The 23,126-nt window shown below is 37.1% G+C and overlaps 1 protein-coding gene across 4 annotated transcripts in view; it reads left to right on the top strand.

The window, feature by feature from the left end:
• The window catches only part of PPA2 (inorganic pyrophosphatase 2), a 90,854-nt gene that overhangs the window by 9,179 nt on the left and 58,549 nt on the right, over window positions 1–23,126 (top strand). For 2 of the 4 annotated variants that reach the window (XR_013993137.1, XM_081045066.1), the window contains exons 2-5: window positions 4,403–4,467; window positions 7,218–7,262; window positions 14,513–14,566; window positions 15,992–16,111. Coding sequence is in view for 3 of the 4 variants with exons in the window: in XM_081045066.1 (XP_080901192.1) it covers window positions 4,403–4,467; window positions 7,218–7,262; window positions 14,513–14,566; window positions 15,992–16,111 (284 nt within the window). In the remaining variant the exon portion in view is untranslated. The remainder of the gene's footprint in view (window positions 1–4,402; window positions 4,468–7,217; window positions 7,263–14,512; window positions 14,567–15,991; window positions 16,112–23,126) is intronic. The other 2 variants (XM_081045067.1, XM_081045068.1) reach the window with 1 other exon arrangement.

The following is a 23,126-nucleotide window of genomic DNA, read 5'->3' as shown; positions in this document are numbered from 1 at the left end:
TCAGATAATGAAATTCTAACCTAAGATTTATCACTAAGTTATTCTGAGCCTCTGAGAAAGGGTTATCTCTAATGTGTGCTTCACTTCTATTATCTTTAAAAAGTGGCATACATTGCAACAGCGCTTGCTGCATATACCACGTTTCTCTGTAAAATATGGATTACCCTTTCATTTTATAGAGGATCAGGATACATAAGGCATATCTTTAAATCCACTATTGCAGAATCTTAATACTTTAAATGGAGCATAATAGCATACTAATAGCACTGACCCTAGAAAACATTTAATGGAAGGTTCTGATTCTTCCTTTGTGCCTTCGGTCAGTGATTAGCTCTCCAATTGTGCCCAGAGGACTCCTGTGTCTTAAGCTTACTGGCTGGTGTTGCTGCTGATGGATCACGTGCCCTGTCTTAGCTGTGGGCATAGCTCACTATTTAGCACTTTTATATCCCAGCATCTAGTACCTTGCCTTTTACATGCTAAATCGCGTATTTCTTAGTTGAAAAAAAATAGAATAAATAAGATTCTGAAAAATTGAGTGACTTTATCAAGCTCAGTAACTAGATAGAAATCAGGCTCTTGGACTCTGTATTCATTGCTCCTGTGTGAATTGATTGGTATATTCCCCATCAAAAAGCATTGTTACTGTCTGAGATCTAAGGCCATATTTTTATATTTTCAGAAATATGTTTTCTTCATTATTGCATTATCATTTATATTCTCATGATCCAAGTGGCTTTTAGTAGCTATGGTTATCTGAGTCAGACCATTCGCTCATTTATACTTTCTTTACTTTCCAAAACGGCAATTAAAAATTGCCTTACTATTACCTCACTATTTGAATATAATGCTATTTAAATCCCAATTTACAGAGCACTTCTCACAGACCTTTAGCTTTTAGCAATCACCGCTCAGATGTCCTGTGTTTTCCCTAGCCTTGAGCAACAGGCATTCAGTTTACACCTTACAAGTTGGAGATTTGTCCCAAGTTAACAGGAGCATTGCAGCTTTAAGGGAAATTTAACAACAGATCAATGTGCTAGAGATATCATTTACTCTTAATTAAAAAGGTAGCACGGCTATTCTTTCATTTGTCCTATACTTAATTTTAATTATGAATGTAGTTCGTTTGGGCAGCATCTCGAATCTTAGAGCTGAGATGTTTGTTAATTTCCATCCCACAGGTAACAACTGAAGTAACCAGCTAAAGCACTGGATTTTTCTTTTCTTCAAAGTTCTACCTTATCTTTGTGACTTGAGGCAAGTAAAAGAATCACAGGTTGATGGTTGCTCTTTGGAACACGATCTTCCATTTATGTTAATATATATTTTTCTTAGCCTCCTGTTTTGCTCTATAGTTCTTAAAATCACATACAGTAAAATTCACTCTTTTTGTGAACAATTCAGAGTTTTCATGGAAATACAGATTCATTTAAACACCGTCACAGTCAAGGTACAGAAAAGTTCATCATTCCAAAAAAATTTCCTTGTGGTCACTCTGAAAAGGCAATTCCACCCTCTGTCCTTAACCCCTGGCAACCACTGATTTGTTTTTTATCCGTATAGTTTTGCCTTTTCCAGAATGTCATTGTTTGTGTCTCGCCTCTTTCACTTGGTATAATGCTTTTCAGATTTATCCGTTTTGTTGTGTATATCAATAGTTCATTCCTTTTTATTGTGGACTAATATATTATTGAGTAAAACAGTACTGTATAGGTGTAATAGAGTTTATTTACCAGTTGGACATTTGGGTTATTTTCAGTTTTGGGTGATTTTTTTTAATAAAGGCGTTGTAAAGATTTGCTTAGAGCTGTTTGTGAACATAGTTTTCATTTCTCCTGGTCAAGTACTTAATAGGATTTCTATGTCATAGGTTTAAGTTTATAAGGAACTGCCACACTGTTTTCCAAAGTGGCTGTACCATTTTCAGCTCCCACTACATTTTACTTTAAAGGAAAGTATGTAAATGTGACCCACTTAAATATATTGCTTATTTATAGAAAAGTAAATAATTATGCAACAAACTGATAATTTTGTTTCTAGTGTTCTTTTTAAAAATTAATTACGTTTTTTCTTGTATTCTTAATTTTGCTTATAGGTGACTTAAAAGTCAGGCAGAGAGAATTTGAAATTCGATGTGATATGCAAAAGAGAAGTTGTGTGTGTTTTTTTAAGGTGCATCCTTTTTACGTGATGAACAGCTTTATAGATCATAGCAAGAGTTTTACAGACTTTCTCATCTTTTTCCTGCCTTGTGCACAGGAGTTGCTAGGGTGGAGAAAGAAACATTGCCTTAACAGTTTGGAGGGGACAATGAAATAGTAATAAAGATGATTGCTTAGCGCTTATTTATTGAATGCCTACTAAGTGCTGGGTATTGTTCTGGCTGTTGGCGATCCAGTAGAGAGCTAACAGAACAAACAAAAACAAAAACTCCTTCTTTCTGGAACTTCAGTATAGTGATAAGTGCTAAGGAAAACCACACAGCATGAGAGGAGGGAGTAAGATTTTGGTACGGTGAGGGTCATTAAGTTATATGCTTCTAATTTTACTGGACTGAAGCCAGGGCTTGTTTTTCTGTTAGTTTGTTTGTTTAAAACAACCTTCATCTTGGAATAATTTTAGATTTGGCAAAGTTGCAAAGATAGTACAGAATTCCAGTATATCCCTTACCAAGTTTTTCTCAATGCAACATCTTTCATTACCATTGTATGTTTGTAAAAATTAAGAATATTGGTACATACTATTAACCAAACACCGCATTTTATTAGGCTATCACTCATTTTTCCACTAATGGTGTTTTTCTGGTCCAAGATCCAATTCAAAATTCCACATTGCATTCAGTCATTGTATTTCCTTAGTCTCCTCTAGTGTGTGACAATTTGTCAGTCTCTCTTTTTATTCTTTTTTTTTTTTTTATGACCTTGAGACCTCTAAGAGTACTGGTTAGGTATTTTGTAGAATGCCCCTCAGTTTGGGTTTGTCTGTTGAATTTCTTATGATGAAGACTGGCGTTATGGGTTTTTGGGAAGATCACAACAGAAGTGAAGTACACTTCTCATCACTGCTTATCAGGAGGCACGTGCTATCAACATGACATCATCAGTGGGTTAACCTTGTACTTGGTTAAGGTTACTGTTTGTCACATTTCTCCGCTGTAATGTTTTTTCCCTTTTCATAATTTACTCTTTGGAAGCCAGTCACTAAATCCAGTCACACTCAACAGGGACGGAGGGGGCCGGGTAAGCTTTACTTCTTAGAGGGGGAGACATCTACATACATTGCTTGGAGTTTTTCTGTATGGAAGATTTATCCTTAGTTATTCAAATAAATTTTTTTTGTATTAGTGTGGACTTATATACATAGTTATTTTATACTTTGGATTATAATCCAATACTTCATTGTTTGTTTGGTTGTTCAGATTGTTCAGCTTTGGCCTCTGGGAGCTCTTTCAGGTTGGCTCCTGTTTATCTCTGACATACCTCTAACCGTCTGTGTTTTGAGCACTTGGTTGATTTCTGGTACTGCTGCAGGCTCATCTTGTATAATCTTTGCCCCAACCTTAGAATCAGCCCCCTCTTCAAGAACCCATAGTTCTTTCTTATTGGAGAATAGTATTTAGAAAGCAAGATTTGGTTACCAGGTATACTCATAGCTATTGGGGTGTCAGCCAATCCTTGTTTTATTTGTTAAAATATTTCTAACGTCTAAATTTGAAAAATTATGCCAAAGAGGTAGCAGGCCAGAAATAAAACATACCCTGACTTAGGAAATTACAAAGTGAAAAATGTATATGACTGTATTAAGCCCACCTTTTGAAAACAGATACATTCCAATAAAAGTGCATATTGAGTCACTGTAAGTATTTAAAATATGCATTTCAGTATGTAATGAAAGTAAGATAGTTTCTGTTACTAAACTTTTTAAAAACTTACTTAATATTATTAATTTCCTTATCACTTTGAGTGGAAACAAGTTGTTTTCTTTGGGTAGGACCTTTAGTCCTTTGTTTATATGGATTGTAGGTGGAAATTGGGAGTTCTGTTGTTAGGTTTCTCTTAGGGAAGTTGACATTAATTTTAATCCAATTTCCTCATTAAAGACTCTCCTTTCAAAAGTGAGATTTTTCATATTTGGGGTTCTAGTTTGTTTTAGACATCTTCTGCTTTGGGTGTTTTAAGCCACAGGGATAAGTGATGATTTTAGCAACCCAAATATGGTTTATTTGGTATGTTTTCTCTTTGGTCACCAGGTTGGAGCAAATTTTAGATTGGGAGTTAAAGTTAATTTTGAAAATACTTAAAAAAATTGTTTTAAAATGGATAAAGGTATAATTGCTTTAAAGAACTGGATAGTTCATTGCTTTAATCCTGTTTTTTTGTTTTGTTTTCTTCCTTTGCAGAGAATGAAGCTGGTCACTACATTTCCCCTTTTCATGATATTCCTCTGAAGGTGGATTCTATAGAGGTATTGTTTTAACTTGTTTGCGGGATAAAAACACATATTTCTAGTATCACCATGAAATGCTTTTTGGAAGCATCTTGAAAGAATTTGGTCAGAAGTCAAGAAGGATAATGGCGTTATAACAGGATTGTAAGCCTCCTTCCTGAATTAGAGGGAGAAAGGAGTGGTAGTGGTCCATAAAACTTGGAATTTAGTAGGAAATAAAGATTTAAGGTTAAGAGGTTAACAATGGGCTTACTTTAAATAATAATAATACTAACAATATAGTTAACATTTGTGGCGTATTTTCTATTTGCTAGCCACTATGTGAACATTTGTCATTTGATTTAATCCTTATGAGTTGCTATTATTATCTCCAAGGGCATCAAAGCTGAAGGCATTGTATTGACTTGTCTAATAAGAGCATACACCTGCTGCTATGTGCCGGAGCCAGCTTTTGAACTAGCATTTGTGATCACAAACCTCATGCTCTTTAACACTCTGTGAAATAGATGTTAGAAAACTCAAGTTCAGAAATGGTAGTCTTTGAATAGCTATTCTCTTAAAAACTGAAATTTCTTGGCAGATATAAGGGTGGGAAGGATGTAAGTCCTGCAGGCGTGGGAGATCCTCTCTAAAGGTGGAGCTGAGTGGTTCAGGATCATTGGCGCGTTCAGGTAGCTCGCAAGATGGCTCGCGATTGGTAGTGGATGGTAGTTACCACTATGCTGGAAATGCTTTCCTTAAAATCCGAGTAGTTAATTGGTTTCTTACATTACCACATTTATCAAGGAACCTCTGGTTATTGAATAACCAGGACTACCTTCCAGGTCGAGATTGTACGTGGCTGGTTAATGGGGTTGGGTTTTCCAGGTCAGTGTAGGGGCAGAGGCCAGTGAAGAAGTGGGAAGCTGCTTCAGATCCAAGCGGGTTTGACCTTGGTATTGCCTTAGAGGCGGAAGGTAAGGCATCATACTAAGGTTATGGAATGCCGAAGTAGGATTTGTGCTGCCTTCCCGCCTTGCAGCAGACCGGACTGTCAGTAACCATGGTGATAGGGAGAGTAATAGCAAAGATTTAGTGAGTGCTCACAGTGCTTAGAGAAGCACTACGCTCAGTGCTTGCCTTGCATTATCTTTATGTCTAGGGCTACTATTACCGTTATTTTGTTAATGAGCTTAAGTGTCTTGCCCATGGTCACAAATCTAGTCTGTTGTGGAGGTGGAATTTGAACTTAGGTGCTCTAAGTCTGTAGCCTGTAGTCTTAACTGCATAACTGCTCTTATGTAATCCTTCAGGTTCATTACTTCTAAGAAGTGTTCAGCTGCAGGACAAAGGGTCATATAATCTGGAGAGAGAAAGAAACCAAAGAGAGGGCAGAAACAACTTCATTTTACTGTGTATGTTTTGTTTGAGAGAGAGAGACAGAGACAGAGAGAGACAGAGACAGAAACAGAGAGAGAGAGAGAGAGAGAGAGAGAGAGAGAGAGAGAGAGAGAGAGAGAGAAGCAGAGAGAGAGAGAGAGAGAGAGAGAGACTGTGTGTCCATGTAGCCATATGTTTTGTTTTGGCCAGTGAACTATCCAGCCTAAATACTTTGTCTCCCAGCACCAATCTTTGCTTTTGGCCAAAAGTGCATGCATTCATTTATTCCTTTTCTCATTAATTTATTCATTCAGTAAAGAATCATTGCATGCTTACTGTAAGCAAGACAGTATTCCACACACTAGGGTTGCAGGGGTGAGTAAGATAGATATACTTCCCACTCGGAGGAGACAGACAACCAGAAAACAAGTCAATCAGAGAATTTTAAGTGCTGTACAACTAGCACAGGGTAATGAAAGAAGGGGTGCTGCTTCTTGTGGGGTACAACATGGCAAAATCTGTGTATCTAATAACTAATAATATTATTGGGAAACATGTAGTAGGTAGGAGTGGAGGTGTAAAACGAAGAGTGGGCTAGAAATAGCCCAGTGGGCATAATATTTTGCCTAGAGTTAGGCAAAATTGAGAATAGGCAGGACAAAATATAAAACGATAGACCAGAGAATTCTAGGCAAGTGGAGAGATTGGTACACACAGTGGTGGTATAAATAGGCTTTCCTTGCTCTTGACTGGAATGACTAGTTAGAACTATTGCACCCAGAACTTTGGGATGTGGTGTTTTAGGAATAGTAATAATATTTCAGAGCTGCCTTGGAATAATCATTTTTCTGTTTGTGTCCTTCATTAGTCATTTTGGTGTGTAAAAATTACATATGATGTGTGGGCATTTGTGAATGGCATAATTTTTCTTCCCAACCCACCACATACTTTGTTTTAATTTAAAAGTGCCTGATGGAGGCAGAGTAATCACACCTTGGCGGGACTCACAGGCTGGAGGTGCAGCTGAGTACTTTCATGGCTTGTTAGTCACGCTCCCTGGAGTTTCATTTCGATAATGAAATGACTGTTTTAAGCACAATCACTGGAAGCTGCCAGTCTCTCCTTAAAGACTGAACAGAGCCTTTGCTTATTTTATAAAAACTAAGAAAATATACTTGAAAGAGATTTAGCTTTTCTGATAATTTATTTTATGAAACATTTTGGTGCTCTTGCACTGAGGATGCGAATACTGAGAGAGAAAAATGAACTGGGCCTTTGGTAGTTCTCTGTTGCGTCAGGTCAGCTCTGGAGTGAAATGTTTATGCAGTAAGCATCCTTTTCATTGCTTTGTGGTGCAGCTGTATTTTCATGAAATACTACAATCATAAATACCATATTTTCTTTTATAGGAAAATGGCATTCCTACAAAGAGAGCACGAAATGATGAATATGAGGTATATCTAAAGGTTTTTATTTTTGTGAATCACTTATGTTGTCTGTTAAAGACCTTGATGATAGTTTGTATTTGTAAAGTGCTTCTAAATTTTTTCCCCCGCAAGACTTACGTGTGCATTCTGATGTTTTTTTTCTTCTAGTATTGCTTTAAGGCAGACAGGGATGATATTACAATATATTTCACTATTTTTTGTGTGGTAAAAAAAAAATATATATATATGATACAGGTATGATATATATGTGTATCATATATATAACAAAATTTACCGTTTTATTTATTGTACACTTTTTAAATTGTACAGTTCAGTGGCATTAAGTACATTCACATGTTGTGAAACAACCAGCACCATCCATCTCTAGAACTTTTTCATCTTCCCACATATAAACTCTATACACATAAACAGTAACTAACTCTCCTTTCCTCCCTCTGCCCAACCTCTGGTAACCACTATTCTTTCTGTTTATGAATCTGACTATTCTGGGTACCTCCTTACCATTTCATTTTATGAGAGAAAAACCAGAAAGAATCAGGAAATGAACCCAGATTTTAGTAGCAAGTTATCCTGGTAGGTGGTCTAAAGTAAAGGCATTTTATGAAAATTGGTCAGTTTATCATCTTTTTATTACAAGGGGGAAAAGATGGTTTGAGAGGCTCTTTTAGAATCCAGGAACAAGTCTTTTAAAGGTAGAGGAGAAGAAAAAAATAGTTACACCAACTGTATGCTAAAAATAAATATGTTCTAAATATATCTTCCAAATATCTGTCAAACCTTTACTAGTTCTTGACTTAGGACCAGAATGTTTGATTGATGTCTGTCATTCCATCTCTTGCTGTCGATCTATGCCATTTTATCTCGCTGATGCCAGGTAGCTTTTCCACCTTCTTTTCTCTTTCCAACCTCAATTTCATCTATTCTTTACTCCAACAGAAACTTATGACCCCAGCTTTTGCATTCACCTCCAAACCTAGTCAGGGGGGCTCAGTGCCATTTTATCTTGCTGATGCCAGGCAGCTCCACCTTCTTTTCTCTTTCCAACCTAAGTTTTATCTATTCTCTACTCCAACAGAAATTTATGACCCCAGATTTTGGATTCACCTCCAAACCTAGTCGTGGGGGCTGTTTAATTCCTACAACCTTTGCCTGCCATCCATCTTGTATTTTCCTAAACTGGTGTTTGTCAAATGGTCCTTAAACCGTATACAATGGAACCACGTAGAGCACTTGTTAAAATTTCGGATTTCTGGCCCCATTCCATGTCTACTAAATCAGTTTAAATCTCTGCTCGATGGGGACTGGTTAGTCTGCGTGTTTAAATTAGTGTTCCAGGACATCCTATACACACTGAAGTTTGAGAATCAGTGCCCTGGATGTTGGGTGAATAGTCATTCAGGGGCTCAAGGCTTTATAGGTTCTTAGAGACTTTGTGTAGTGTCCTGTAAACAGTTGTCTCAGTAGGAAAAATGTGTGATTCTGAGTCCATACATACAGCCAACTCAAAATTTAATTGTGAGAACATAGTTTATATGTCAGAGACTGCCTGATTGGAGTTTTTTTGATTAAAAAAAAAAATTCTCTTCCATTTGCCCCATCTCCCACCCCCTGGCAACCACTTTTCCACTCTCTGTTTCTATGAGTTTGGCTGGTTTTTCTTGTTCAAGATGCCATATGTAAGTGATATCCCATGCAGTATTTGCCTTTCTCTGTCTTGCATATTTCAGTGAGCATGATGCCCTAACAGCCCATCCAGTTTGTCACAAATGGCAGGATTTCCTTCTTTCTCCTGGTTGAATAATATTCCAGTGTGTACATCTACCATGTCTTTTTTATCCATTCATCCATTGGTGGACACATAGGTTGTTTCCTGGCCATTGTGAAGAATGCTGCAGTAAGCATGGCAATGCAAATAGTCTTCAGTATCCTGTTTGTACTTTCTTTGGACATACACCCAGAAGTGGAATTGTTGGATAATATAATAGTTCTGTTTTTAATTTTTTGACCTCCATACAATTTTCCATAATGGCTGCATTAATTTCCATTCTCATCAACAGTGTACACAGGGCTTCCCTTTTCTCCACATCCTTGCCAATACTTGTTATTTCTTGTCTTTTTGATGATAGCCATTCTAACACGTGTGAGGTGATGTCTCATTGTGGTTTTCATTTGCTTTTCCCTTATGATTAGTGACGTTGAACATTTTTTCATGTATCTGCTGGCCATCTGTATGTCTTCTTTAGAAAACTGTCTATTCAATTCCTTTGCCCATTTTTTTTTTTATCATGATTGTTTGGTGGTTTTTTTGTTTGTTTGTTTTTGCTATTGAGTTCTACGAGTTCTTTATATATTTTGGATATTAATCCCTTATCATATATATGATTTGCTAACATTTTTTCCCTTTCAGTAGCTGGCCTTTTCATGTTGTTGTTGGTTTCCTTTGCTGTGCAGAAGCTTTTTAGTTTGATGTAGGTCCATTGGTTTATTTTTGCTTTTCTTGCCTTTGCTTTTAGTGTCGAATCCAGTTTATTTGATATTACGTTAGAAAAAGGAAAGAAGGGTGATATCCTTCAATTGTCCCCCCAAGTATATGAAATTTACTGATTGCTTTTTCATATCTTATTAGTTTTTCTTTTTAATTTCTACAATAAGAATAGAAGGGGAAAATAGAGAGATAGAAAAGAACTGAAAGAGAAGTTAAATATCCCTGGCCCATACGTAACTTTCTGAATTGAAACGTGTCCCCTTGTATCTTTGCGATTTTCTGATAAATTTCAGCACACCATTATTGGTTTATAATTAACACTAATGTTAAGATAATCAGACTGACATGGGCTTTAGAAAAATAGAGCTCATACACATTTTTGTTGGGGAGAAGAAAAGAAGACTGGATATACACTCTTAGAGATCCAGAACAAATGATGAGAGGGTGTGGTTTGCAGACTTAAAATTTAAAACTCATCTGTGGTACTTTTGACCTAATTCAAGTCTCCGTGAGTGGTTTTGGTAGGTGTCATTGTGTAAAACAATTGTCACTAGCTTGGTCTTCTCTGTCACCTCTGAGTATGCATCTGCATGCATTTGTTCTCTTAGAGTCAGGCTTTCAGGGATGAATAAATTATGTGAACATCTGCCATTTACTCAGTTTTTTTTTTTTTTTAACAGCTCTTCAGACATATTTAAACAGGTGCTGGGGTACCTCATAAAAGCGCATAGAAAATGAAACATAACAACAGGACTGTGTATAAGGTTGCTAGGATAGGTATGAGACATACTTCTAAAGAGCAATTGTTGAGAATTCATTCTGGGCTTTGTTCTTTATCTCATTATGAGTACGTGGTTCTGTCATTGGTAAACTTTAATTTTATCTAGAAAAACTTAAAAAAACATTAGTACTTTTGTGGCTCAATTTATATCTATATTTAATTGCGTAAATGGCATTCTTTGAATTAATAGCCATTAATGTTTCACTTAAGAAAGCCCCACATATTGTTTAGCTGTGCTTCAAACCAGAGATTCTCAACTCTGGCTGCATATTAAAATTACTTTGAGAGCTTTAAAAACAAACAGTGCCTTGTCTCCACCCCAGAACAACTGAATTCAAAGATGTGGGAGGTGGGACTTTTGGAATCCTTTTTCTTGTGTAATTGGTTAAAGCTCTCTAGGTGATTTTCATGTGTGCAATGATTGAGAAAAGGTATATTTAATCACTGATTCTCAAATAATCTGTGGTGAAGGACTAATTTTGTTTTGGTTTATTTCTAATCTATTTTGAACTGATACTTAAAAAATACAATCAAAATGAATTATTAGAAAAGTGTAATTCTTACTACCGTGTTTCCCTGAAAATAAGACCTAACTGGGCAATCAACTCTAATGCGTCTTTTGGAACAAATAGTAATATAATATAATACCCGGTCTTATATTATTAATTTTATTAAATAAGACCAGGTCTTAGTATATTAATTTTTGTTCCAAAATACACATGAGAGCTGATGATCCGGCTAGGTCTTATTTTTGGGGAAACACAGTAGGGTCAGCAAACATAAAAATTACTATAAATGTTTCTAAATGAACCAATAACAGTCAGCTTGCTGATTAGCCCTGGTCTATGACTGCACTTGGGGTAGCACTGTTTTAACCATTGCTTTGCCTAGTTGTTAGTTACCGATATCAAGATGGCATGCAAGTCAACTTTAACCTTAAGACTTTCTCTTATAAGGCCCAAACTAGGAAATTATATACATTTACATTCCTAATTACTGTAGGAAATTAATTTTACTCACCATTGTTTTAATCATTCTTCAAAGTTCAGAAAGGATAAATAGAAGCAATGGTCCTTTTGTAATTTTAGGGAACCAGAAATCATGAAGTATGCAAGCTAAGTTTAGAAAGCTGTGTCTAAACTCTTTGTAAACTACCTATACTGATATCCTCAATTTTACATGCATTATGATCATAATAATTTGGATTTAAATATTGTTTTATAATTCTCAAAATGTACTGTATAATTTTCTGTGTGTTTTCATTTAAATTACATAATTGATCTTCATAACAACGCTGTTGTCATGTAGGATCTCTGGTCCCGCTCCCCTCACCAGAACGCAGGACATGGTGAGGCCAAAAAGGAACAACCAAAAAGGAGCCATGGATAGGTGAGTCATACCACTATATTCTCAATGGTGGCTGGTTGAGACACAAAAGCAAACATCTGCCAGTATCCCAACAAAGGGTCTCCTGCACCCCAGTCTCGCTAGTGGCTGGGTGAGATACAGGAAGTAGGATCCACACGATCCGCAATCTGCCATCCACATTTTCCCAGGGCAGCCTGGAAACTGCCCTCTGGGACTCTGTCCCCACACTTGTTTAATGAGGAGGACAGAGATTATCATACTTGACAGATTGGACAGGTGAGACATTCAGCTCACATGTTGGACCCCGTCTCTCCCATTTTAGTTTGAAAATAAAAATTGAAACGAGTTTCCTGACTCCATTCTAGTTCTGTCACTACACTAAAAAGGTATTTCCAGATACGTAGCAACTTTTAACATTGCACTGTAGTGACATGATGGCTTAAATTCTGCTGTGTTTTAGACAAGTTCTCTAACTTTTCAGAAGAAATTTAAGGCATAAGCAGACATATGATGCAGACTCTAAATATTTTTTATTTTTTTTTTTTTTGTGGGAAAAAACCTAAAGCATTTTCGTTGTGGGGACAGAGTCCCAGAGAGCAGTTTCCAGGCTCCCGGCCTCACGTGGAAAGGTGCTGGCTCGGGTAGTAAATGGCCGTCAGCTGTGACTAGTTGGCCATTAGCTATAACCAGTTAGCCATTGGCCACTGATATAACTGCCATGACTGAGCTAGCAAGCGCGGATTGCAGTTAGCAAGGGGTGTGTTGGTTGGCAGAGAAGCGGACAGCGGATTGTGCATCGTGTGGATTCTACTTCCTGTGTCTCACCCAGCCGCCAGCGAGAATACAGTGGTATGACTCCCCTATCCATGGCTTTGTTGGTGTTCCTTTTTGGCCTCACCATATCCTGCGTTCTTATGTGGGGAGCGGGACCAGTGCCTGCATTACACATGGCGCAACGAGCAGGGTATGGTGCCGGCCAAAGCTCTCCAAAGGGCGGTGAAGCAGTTTGTGCATATGAACACTCAGTCTCAGGAAGCCTGTGAGAAGCAGTGCCGGGAGTAGGAAGTGCGATCTGCCTGGGAGAAACGTGACCCCTCAGTGACTTGGTGGTCCTCTCGAGCCTGCGGATGGCACGCCGACCTGTTGGCCTTAGCAGACATCGCCTGCTTTTTAGTAGACTACTGCTGCCGTTGGCTCCTAGAGTTGTGGACATCTTGCACCGGGGCCACCACCCACTCGGCGAGCAGGATTCCAGCCAAGTGGGAATGGTTCTGACTCTGGGCAGGAGCACATGTGGCCCTCACGCAGTGTGTGGTGCCCGGTGGCCACTGTTCTCAAGATCTGGGCCCCTGTGGAGGGGTGAGAGGACAAGGCATAGAGAAAGCTATGCAGCTGACAGAGAGCTGGACTCCAGTGGAGGGGTGGGAAGACGTGGACGGTTCTCTGACCAGCATAGGCTGGAGAAGGTGAAGGTCGTTATGGCCCTGTGGGCTGGGAAGTTTTTGCTGAGGCAGCCCAGATGCGGGACTTGTGGTCCCAGGAGGAAACGCATGCTGAGTCCTCGGAGGAAGATGCGGGTGACGTCGAGGTCGTCCCTCACCCCCAGGTTGGGGAGGACTTGGAGCCCTTGCCCTGTGGGGAGGACACACGTTGTGAGACCAACACACAGCCCTGGCAAATGAATATGAACTATGGGGAGTTGCCTTCCATCCCTGATTTGATGGACCGCTTGACTATTTGCTTGGGAACATACCACCATATAGTGGAACTGGCAGATGTTTACTTCCTGTGTCTAGCCCGGCCGTCAGCGAGACTGGGGTGCAGGAAGACCCCTTGTTGGGGTGCAGGCGGATGTTTACTTCCTGTGTATCGACCAGCTGCTGGCAAGAATATGTAAGCACCTTGGCTGTGAGCCATTATTGTTCCAGCACGGTGCCCTGAGAACCCTGGCTCTGTCCAGGAAGTCTGGATGTGCCCAGAGTGACTGGCAGTGTCTGAGAAACCCTGGTTGTGCCCAGAAAGTAGGTGGACATCGAGGGACACCTCCCGGGACATTGCTTGAACTGGACTGAAACTTTTTCTCGTTAGCTGGGTTCCTGACACAGGGCCCTTTGTGGAAGACGCTTGACGCGTAGATTGTGAGGCGAGACCCTGTAGGGGTGGAGTGTGGGGACAGTGTCCCAGAGAGTAGTTTCCAGGCTCTCGGCCTCATGTGGAAAGGTTCTGGCTCGGGTAGTAGATGGTCATCAGCTGTAACTAGTTGACCGTCACCTGTTACCAGTGAGCCATTAGCCACTGATATAACTGCTTTGGCTGAGGTAGCAAGTGCAGATTGCAGTTAGCAAGGGGTGGGTTGGTTGGCAGAGAAGCAGATGGTGGATTGCGCATCATGTGGCTCCTGCTTCCTGTGTCTCCAAATCAGCCACCAGCGAGAATATTGTGTTATGACTCCCCTATCCATGGCTCTGTTGTTGTTCCTTTTTGGCTTCACCATAGTCTGTGTTCTTGTGCAGGGAGCTGGACCAGAGTCCCTGCATTACACTCATACAGAAGATAAGTGAAAAAATAAAGAATAGGTAAAAAATTTTTAATTTTTTCTATTTTTGTTTCTTTTAACTGCAGAATTTATTTAATATGGTTGTCGAGATACCTCGGTGGACAAATGCTAAAATGGAGGTATGGATATATTCTATTTATAAAATGGAAATTATAATAATGATATAAAAACTTTGTTTCAAGTTATTTTTCCTAATGTGAATTTAGGATGCTTAACAAACTTGTTTATATTGAAAACATTGTTGTGAACTTACTTTGAGTATAATTTCAAAAAAGCAAAATATTCAAAGTGAATTTATACTTTAAAGAGAGTATTTTCCATTTTTGCCTCTCTAGTTTGTTATATACATGTTTAATTTTACTTGATTCCCCCGTCTTTGAAAATGACAAATATTTTCAAGGTTTACTTAAATAGATTATGACATGTATTTTTTTCATAGACACAACTGAAACATATTTACTTATGGCAATTTTGGTTTCTAAGGACTTAATTTTCCTTTAGATTTTACTATACCAGGAATGAAAGCATTTTCCTGGCCAACTCTTGATTTATGAGCACTATTTCCGAGCATCTGCTGTCCCCTAGCTAACTCTTTAAATTTTTAAAAAAAATTTAAATTTTTAAAAAATCTTTTCCATGAGACATGAACCTATCAAGAACTTTACTTTTGCTTTTCAGAATTTTATGGTTCCATATGCAGTTAGGTAAGACCCCTTAGAGTTCTGAGTAGAACTTAATTTATGGCACTATGTTTAGTTATTTAAACCTCCTACACTTTGGATGTGGTGGCAAGTATTATTTCAAGTATTTAAATTAAGGATTTTTATGTAGGTGTATATTTTTCAGAATTTCTATTTGGAAAATCATCAGTAATTTCACCAGGCCATCATAGTATTTTTTTGGTTAATATTTTAATAGGAAAATGTAAAGACATTAGATTCTTCTTTTGGTCTTGCTTCAGATAATAATATAATCTTGCTGGATACTCTACCTTAGATATAAGGCAAAGAATCTGTGAAATTTTTACCTAATCTAAACAGCATTTATTCATTCAAACATGGCTTCAGTTATTTTTTGTTTATAGGGTAGTTTTTTGTTTTGCTTTTTTTCTTTTTGCATGACAATTTGGATATGCTTGATAGAAAGGTAACTTAGAAATGAAATCACTTGGTGAAAATTTTTGCATTATCTTTATTATCATAAGATTGATGGTAAAAAGCCTGAGATTATTAACAAAAAGCAGGATGATTAATCTTTGTCTTCTTCCCATTTCAGTCATTTTATTATTTGTGTTAGAAAAATGACTGCATAAATAATTGAGTGCCTAAATATATGATCTGATGTTTCCTTTCCAGACGGTTTTTTCTTACACAGTATTGTAAATTACAAATAAGAGCTGTCTTAATTTATTTTAAAGTATCTTTGATCAGTAAATTAGAATACAAATATTTAGTTTGAGAATAGCAGATCTTAAAAACACTATTTGAAGATAAGATTATTCATTTCTTATCCCCCTGCCCCCTTTTTTTCCATGATCTGCTTAGATTGCCACGGAGGAGCCATTGAATCCCATTAAACCAGACATAAAGAATGGCAAGCTACGCTATGTGGCGAATATCTTTCCTCACAAGGGTTATATATGGAATTACGGTGCCCTCCCTCAGGTAACATTTTTGTTATAATGGTAAAACTTTCCTGTCTTCTGAAAAAATTGCCTTGTAAATCCTGTGAACTACTTGAATTTAAATTGGTTCTTAGGACATGTCAGTTTGAGAGATTTGTAAATTAAAAATTTTTTAACGTGGAGTTTTATTCTATCAATAAATTATTTTTTCAAACTATATTTATGTCTGTACTCAAGTTCTTGGAGATAGGCATATAGAACACTCACATTTGGCATTTTGAACACATTTCTTTTTCTGGGCTTGGCTATTAAGGATGAGTGAAAAATGTTTTATCTGCTCTTCAGTCACTTCTTTGAATACGACAAGTAATGCTTTTAGAAACATTCATATATGATAGCATGAATTTTACTTTTTAAGTTTAACAGATGAATCTTTTAAATTTTTAACTTTTTTCCAGAACTCATTGTGAATTCAGTTAGGGGACTTAATTATTTACTACTATGAATTTATAGTTTTTCAGTGGAAAGCAGTGAAAGCAAGAGCTAAATAATGATAAAGCATTATCTATTAGAGAATGTATTAGAGAATGACACTTACTGTTTGCTTTTTCTCTTATCCCTTTTTGTTTTCCTCTTGTGTTTCCTCACTCCTGGAAAGTGATAACTACTTCCAGATTATTCAGTGAGTAAAATTCAGAATATGCAGAATGAAAAGTCTAAGTTTTGGGGACATAGAAAAGCATCTGCCTTTATGTTTATAAAGCCGTCAGACCATCCCTCTATCTGGATATTTAATTTTTGTATTTTTATTTTTTTTGGTTAATTTTAACATTTTACATGAAATTCTAAGATGCTTTTGGGGAAATATGTGAGTAAAGGGGTCTTGCTTTATCCAAGTCAGGAAAACAGCTGTCCATTTATTCTATTCCTGTAGAATAAATATTCACAGGAAAAGAAAAAAAAATTGTTTTCTAAAGAGTAAGGCTGTCTTTGATGCAGTTAGGCCACCCACATGGATACATTCTTCAAAACAAGTACTTCTAAAATGATTGTGCTAAGAATGAGAATGTCTCTTGAAACTGTGGAGGCAGGTTTTCTGCTCCTCAGGTGTCTAAGTAGACATTCTGCTTGACTTGGCAGGGAAAGGGTTAAAAAATATTTGTTAAGTGAAGGGGATACTGTCTGTAGGAGAAGTCATATGGATGAGGGGAAGGCCAAATAAACCATTGAATTAGAGACAGCCAGACAAAAACAGAGACATTTAGAGTAAGCAGAAGATAAACTAAAGTTTATGTATTTGTTTATTTCATTAAATATTTATTAAAGATCTGGGTGCTATGCAGTGTATTAGGTGTTGGATGTTTAAAGAAAAATGAAATATAAATATAAGATCCAAGAAGCATAATAAGTGACTAAGAATGTGGATTTTGGAACTAGATTGCCACTTTCTAGTAATATAACCTTGGGCAAGTTACTTTGTCTTTCTTTGCCTCGCTTTCTTCATCTGTAAAATAGAGATGATAAAGTACCTATCGTGTATGGTTGTGTTGAGGTTGATTGAGTTATTGCACATTCATCTTCGAATAGTGACTAATGGGTAGTGATCACATTATTGTTACTGCTGATACTTTTATTATTATACTGTCTTTTCTCCAAAGGGATTTGTAGTCTCATGGAGTGATCGACAACTAAACAAGTGGTTACAGTGGAGCATAATAGGTGCTTCTAACTCATCTACTAATTCTAAGCTTTTGTGGTTTATTTACAATCCTGATGAATTTTTGTACTTCTCTGGATGTGTTTGACATTTCCAGATGCTCTTACCTGCTGTTACATTATTCTGTTAGGTGCAGTAGTTCCTGTTTAATTACAACAGTATTAAACTGCAGCAGTCTCTTAATGCACCCTTTGTCACTGCTACCTACCAAATTCTCACACTCCATCCAGCAGCCAAAATAATATTTTAAATATTTAAGTAATATTTTGAAAACATAAATCTGCTAATGTTTTGCTAATGAGAACCTTTTAATGGTTTCTTATTGCTAAAAGGATAAATATAACATTCTTAATATGGCCTTTCAACCCTGCATCATCTGGCCTCTGTTAAGTTCTCCAGCCTCATTTTACATTTGTCCTTTCTTACTTTATTCCACCACTATGACTTCTTCAGTGTTTCTAATTTTCTATTGTCATTTCCACACCATGCCTTCACAGAGCTGTTCATTCATTCATTCATTCATTCATTCAGTACAATTTTTTTGAGTGTCTGATAAGTTTGTCAGACAATATTTTAAGTAGTGGAGATGAAGTAGTAATAAAAGTGACAAAAATTCTCTGGGACTTTTATCCTGGGCAGAGACAGACAGAAAAATAAAAAAAATCATAATAAAATGTTGGTGGTATGTTAGAGAAAAATAAAGAAGGAAATGGGGCTAGGGCATGTTGGGATGTTGCAATTTAGACAGAGAGAAGGCCTCAGTGAGAAGGTGTTATTTGAATGAAGACCTAAAGGAAGGGAGGGAACAAGTAGTATGGATGTCTAGGGAATTCAACAAGAAACAGCAAGTGTAAAAGTCCTGGGGTGGTTGTGAGGAACAGAACGGAGGCCAGTGTGACTAGAATGGAAGTGAGGAAGAAGAAATAGACCTGTATTCTCTCTGCCTTTTTTTTATATTGATGCTTTGATTTTATTTTAGTTTATTTTTTATTGAGGTAACATTGTTTAATAACATTATATAAGTTTCAGGTGTACAAAATTATAATTTGGTATCTGTATACACTATAGCATGCTTGTCACCAAAAGTCTAGTTCTATCCGTTACCCATCTGTTTGACCCCCTTGACCCATTTCACCCTTCCTCCACCCCTCCTGCCTCTGGTAACCACAAGGAGATACCACTTCACACCCATTAGAAGGACTATTATCAAAATGACAAGAAATAAATGCCGGAGAGGGTGTGGAGAAAAGGGAACTCTTGTGCCCTGTTGGTGGGAATGTAAATTGGTGCAGCCACTATGGAAAACATTATGGCAGTTTCTCAAAAAATTAAGACTAGCACTACCATATCCACACATTCTTCTTCAGGGTATTCCAAGAATATGACAACACTAATTTGAAAAGATGTGTACCCTTGTGTTCATTGCAGCATTATTTATAGTAGCCAAGATATAGAAGCAACATAAGTGTCCTTTGATGGATGAATGGATAAAGATGTGGTGTATGTGTGTGTGTGTGCACATACATCCACATACATACATATCCATATATATATACACACACATACAATAGAATATTATTCAGTCACAAAAGTTAGATATTGCCATTTGTGACAATATCTCGATGGTATTATGCTAAGTGAAATATAGTACCTCAGACAGAAAAGGACAAAAACTATGATTTCACTCATGTAGAACATAATATAAAAAAGAAGTAAATCACCAAACAAAACAAAAACAAACTCCCTTCTGTTTTTAGAGATCTTTACTGTCTTTTTAAACCCAAACTAATCTTGTAGCGTGTGTGTGAATGTGTGTTAGTCTTCAGCAAATGCATACACTATAGATTGCATAGAAGTTATTTACCAAAAAAAATAATAATAATAACCTAAATTGATTAATATTAATAAAAAGTTGAAATTAGGCCAGTTGTTTATGGGAAAGGATAGCTCGCTTCATTGTCGATACTAAGACCGAAAGAGCCTGCTAAAATGAAAGCAAGCCCTTGGTCCTATTTATGTTTTCGATCTCATCTCCCACTTCCCCTCGTCCCCCTCCTTCTGTTCCGTCACTCCCACAGTGGCCCCCTCACAATTCCTCTGATACTCAAGGCACGCACCTGCCTCAGGCCTGCACTCACTGTGTCCTCCAGAGTGAAACCCTCTTTTCCCCAGCTATGAACATGGCATCCTCTTTACATGTTTGCACAGGAGTCACCTTCATGATGTCTGCTCGGAATACCCTTTACAATTTTAACCCTGCCTGCTATACTCTCATTCCGCCTTCCATACTTTCTCTTTTTCCCTTTTCCGACTTTTTGCATGTTATATAATGTATTTATTCATATTTATTGTTAATTTCTTCCAGCTAGACTGGAGACTTCATGAGGGCAGGGATTTTGTCTGTTTTGTTCACTGATGTCTTCCAACTGCTCAGCTTAGTGCCTGGCACAGAGTAGGTAATCAATAAATATCTGTGGAATGAATGAGTTAATGAATGCATTGTGTGTGTTGCATTTGTTTCATAGGCATATGTGGGTATTGAGTTTTGCTGTTGTCTTAGGATTTGTCTTGTAACAGCAGGGAATTTGTTCAAAGCAGTTAGCAAGCCAACAGTGCTTGGGAGAACATTTAAGCAGCACAATACTGTTTAAGTAGCAGTCTCCCTACTTAGCTTTTTGATCAATCAGGGTGCCATCATTATTTCAGACCTTCTGTTGTCTAGACTGTTTAACCTTATTAACGTCTCTTGCACGAGCAATAATGCCTTCCTCAGAGTTTGAATTTGGCCTGGGCAAAAATCATCTTTATCTTTCTCCAATCTTTCTGAGTGAATATTTAGAAGACCCATCTGGATAATATTAAAGGAGTCGAATCACTAAAATCCAAGATTTCTTCAGTCTTAGTGTAATATTGTTGTATTTATTATTTTGAACTTTCTTATAAATTTGGTTCGTTGACCCCAGGTATCATTTAGTACCACTTAGTAGTTTTAGAACCAGGGACCAGCGACTAAATTTTACTAGGCCCTTTTGTTCATCTGTGTCATCATACCACCTATCCTGCAAGGCTATTGTGAATATTGAATGAGATGATCAAAGTGAAGTGTTTAGCCCTCTGGTGATTTCTCAGTCATATTATCTCAATGATGATGACACTTGCTGCTCATATTTGCTGCTAATAGTAGAACAACTGTTAGAGGCTTTTGCTCCAAATTGAAGCTGGTTAAGTACAGGTAGTGGCTGAGGAGATCTTATGCCCTTTAGTCAAAGGTGACAAGAATCCTGATTAATCATGAAGTAATTCTCAAGGAGCACCTATGTACAGCTCTGTACAAGTCAGTTGTGTTTCCGAGACTTAAGGACCAGAGCATGGTGATTACAAACATATTTGTTACTGTTTACAGATTATAAGGGAATGATGTCAAATGCTTGCAGGAGGAGGAGTAAGATTTTTTTTAGGCTTGATCTGTGTACTCTTGTTTATTTTTATAGCTTTAGAGCCATTCTTTGTACAAGTTTAACATTATATTCCCGTTGATAAGTTGTTTTTAATTTTTTATGCTTTTCTTGTCTCCATGCTAAAATTTTTCTGTATGCATAGTATATATAGTAGGTATATACTTCTAAGTCTATACCTGTGAATCAAATTCCTAAATTGTGAGTTACGCATCTATTTTACTTTACTAAGTATTCCTAAATTGTTTACAAAAGAAGTTGTAACAACATATACTCATACCTGCTTTAGGATGGAGGAACCTCTCAGGTATTTTTTGATTCTGCTTCTAGGTTTTCTGATTCCAGTTACACCTCAATCCCATCCCAGCACATTAAAATTAATGTTATAGCATTAGTTGCAAATGCTATACCATTTTTACCGTGATATTCTTCAGGGTATTAACTATGTTCTATGTATCTCTGTTCCTAACTCCTGGCCTGGAGTGGGTACTCAGTAAATATTTTCTGTGTGAATGGATGTCTGCTGATAGGTAATAGAAAACAAGAAGCAGTAAGGGGAACAATCAGAAAGAAGAGAACATCCACAGGAAAATACACTTAGGAGATTCTGAGAGTAAGAAAAGGTATTTATTTAAAAGAAAAGCCCATGAAATAGAATAAGGTTATATCTGAGAAGAGTTGCAATTCAACTGCTATTGTTATCAAAATTGGGGCATCATAACATAATGATTTAATAGTATGAGTTCTAATTCCATTGCCCCTATTTGGAAACTGACCTTGGACAAATTTAAACTCTGTGTGCTTCAGTTTGCTCCTTTGTAAAATGGGGTTAATAATGGTACATTCCTCATGGAGTATATGAATGTGTGAGTGTGATTGTGTGTGTGTGTGTGTGTGTGTGTGTCACTTAAAAAATGTTTCTCACCTATATCCAGTATGTAAGGTTAACAATTATGTTTATTCCTCTTATATTTAATTAGTAATATCAGTTCTAATAGTTTTTTGGTGGAGTCTTTGGGGTTCTCTAAATATAGTATCATGTCACCTGCATATAATGACAATTTTACTTCCTCCTTACCAATTCTGATGCCTTTTATTTCTCTTTTTTGTCTGATTGCTGTGGCCAGAACTTCCAGAACTATGTTGAATAGAAGTGGAGAAAGTGGGCAACCTTGCCTTGTTCCTGATCTTAAGGGAAATGGTTTTAGCTTTTCCCCATTGAGTATGATGTTAGCTGTGGTTTATCATATATGGCCTTTTTATGTTGAGATATGGTCCCTCTATTCCCACTTTCTTAAGAGTTTTTAATCATAAATGACTGCTGGATTTTGTCAAATGCTTTTTCTGCATCTATTGATATGATCATATGATTTTGTTTTTCATGTTGTTAATGTGGTATATCACACTAATTGATTTGTGGGTGTTGAACCACCCTTGCATACCAGGAGTGAATCCCACTTGATCATGGTGTATGATCTTTTTAATGTATTGCTGAATTCTGTTCGCTAATATTTTGTTGAGGATTTTTGCATCGGTGTTCATTAGGGATATCGGTCTGTAGTTTTCTTTTTTGTAATGTCTTTGTCTGATTTAGGGATCAGGGTGACAGTGGCATCATAAAAAGTGATTGGGAGCCTTCCCTCCTTCTGGATTTTTTTGAATAGTTTGAGGAGAATAGGTGGTAATTCTTTTTTTGAATGTTTCATAAAATTCACCTGTAAAGCCATCTGGTCCAGGGCTTTTTGTTTGTTGGTAGATTGTTGATTACTGATTCAATTTCCCTGGTACTAATCAGTCTATTCAGGTTTTCCATTTCTTCTTGAGTTAGCCTTGGAAAGTTGTATGCTTCTAGAAAAGTATCCATTTCTTCCAAATTGTCTAAT

Source organism: Rhinolophus hipposideros (assembly GCF_964194185.1).
Source record: "Rhinolophus hipposideros genome assembly, chromosome: 1".
In the NCBI taxonomy this organism is placed as follows: domain Eukaryota; kingdom Metazoa; phylum Chordata; class Mammalia; order Chiroptera; family Rhinolophidae; genus Rhinolophus; species Rhinolophus hipposideros.
Note: the sequence above shows the minus strand (reverse complement) of the source record. Positions and strands in the feature narration are given on the sequence as shown.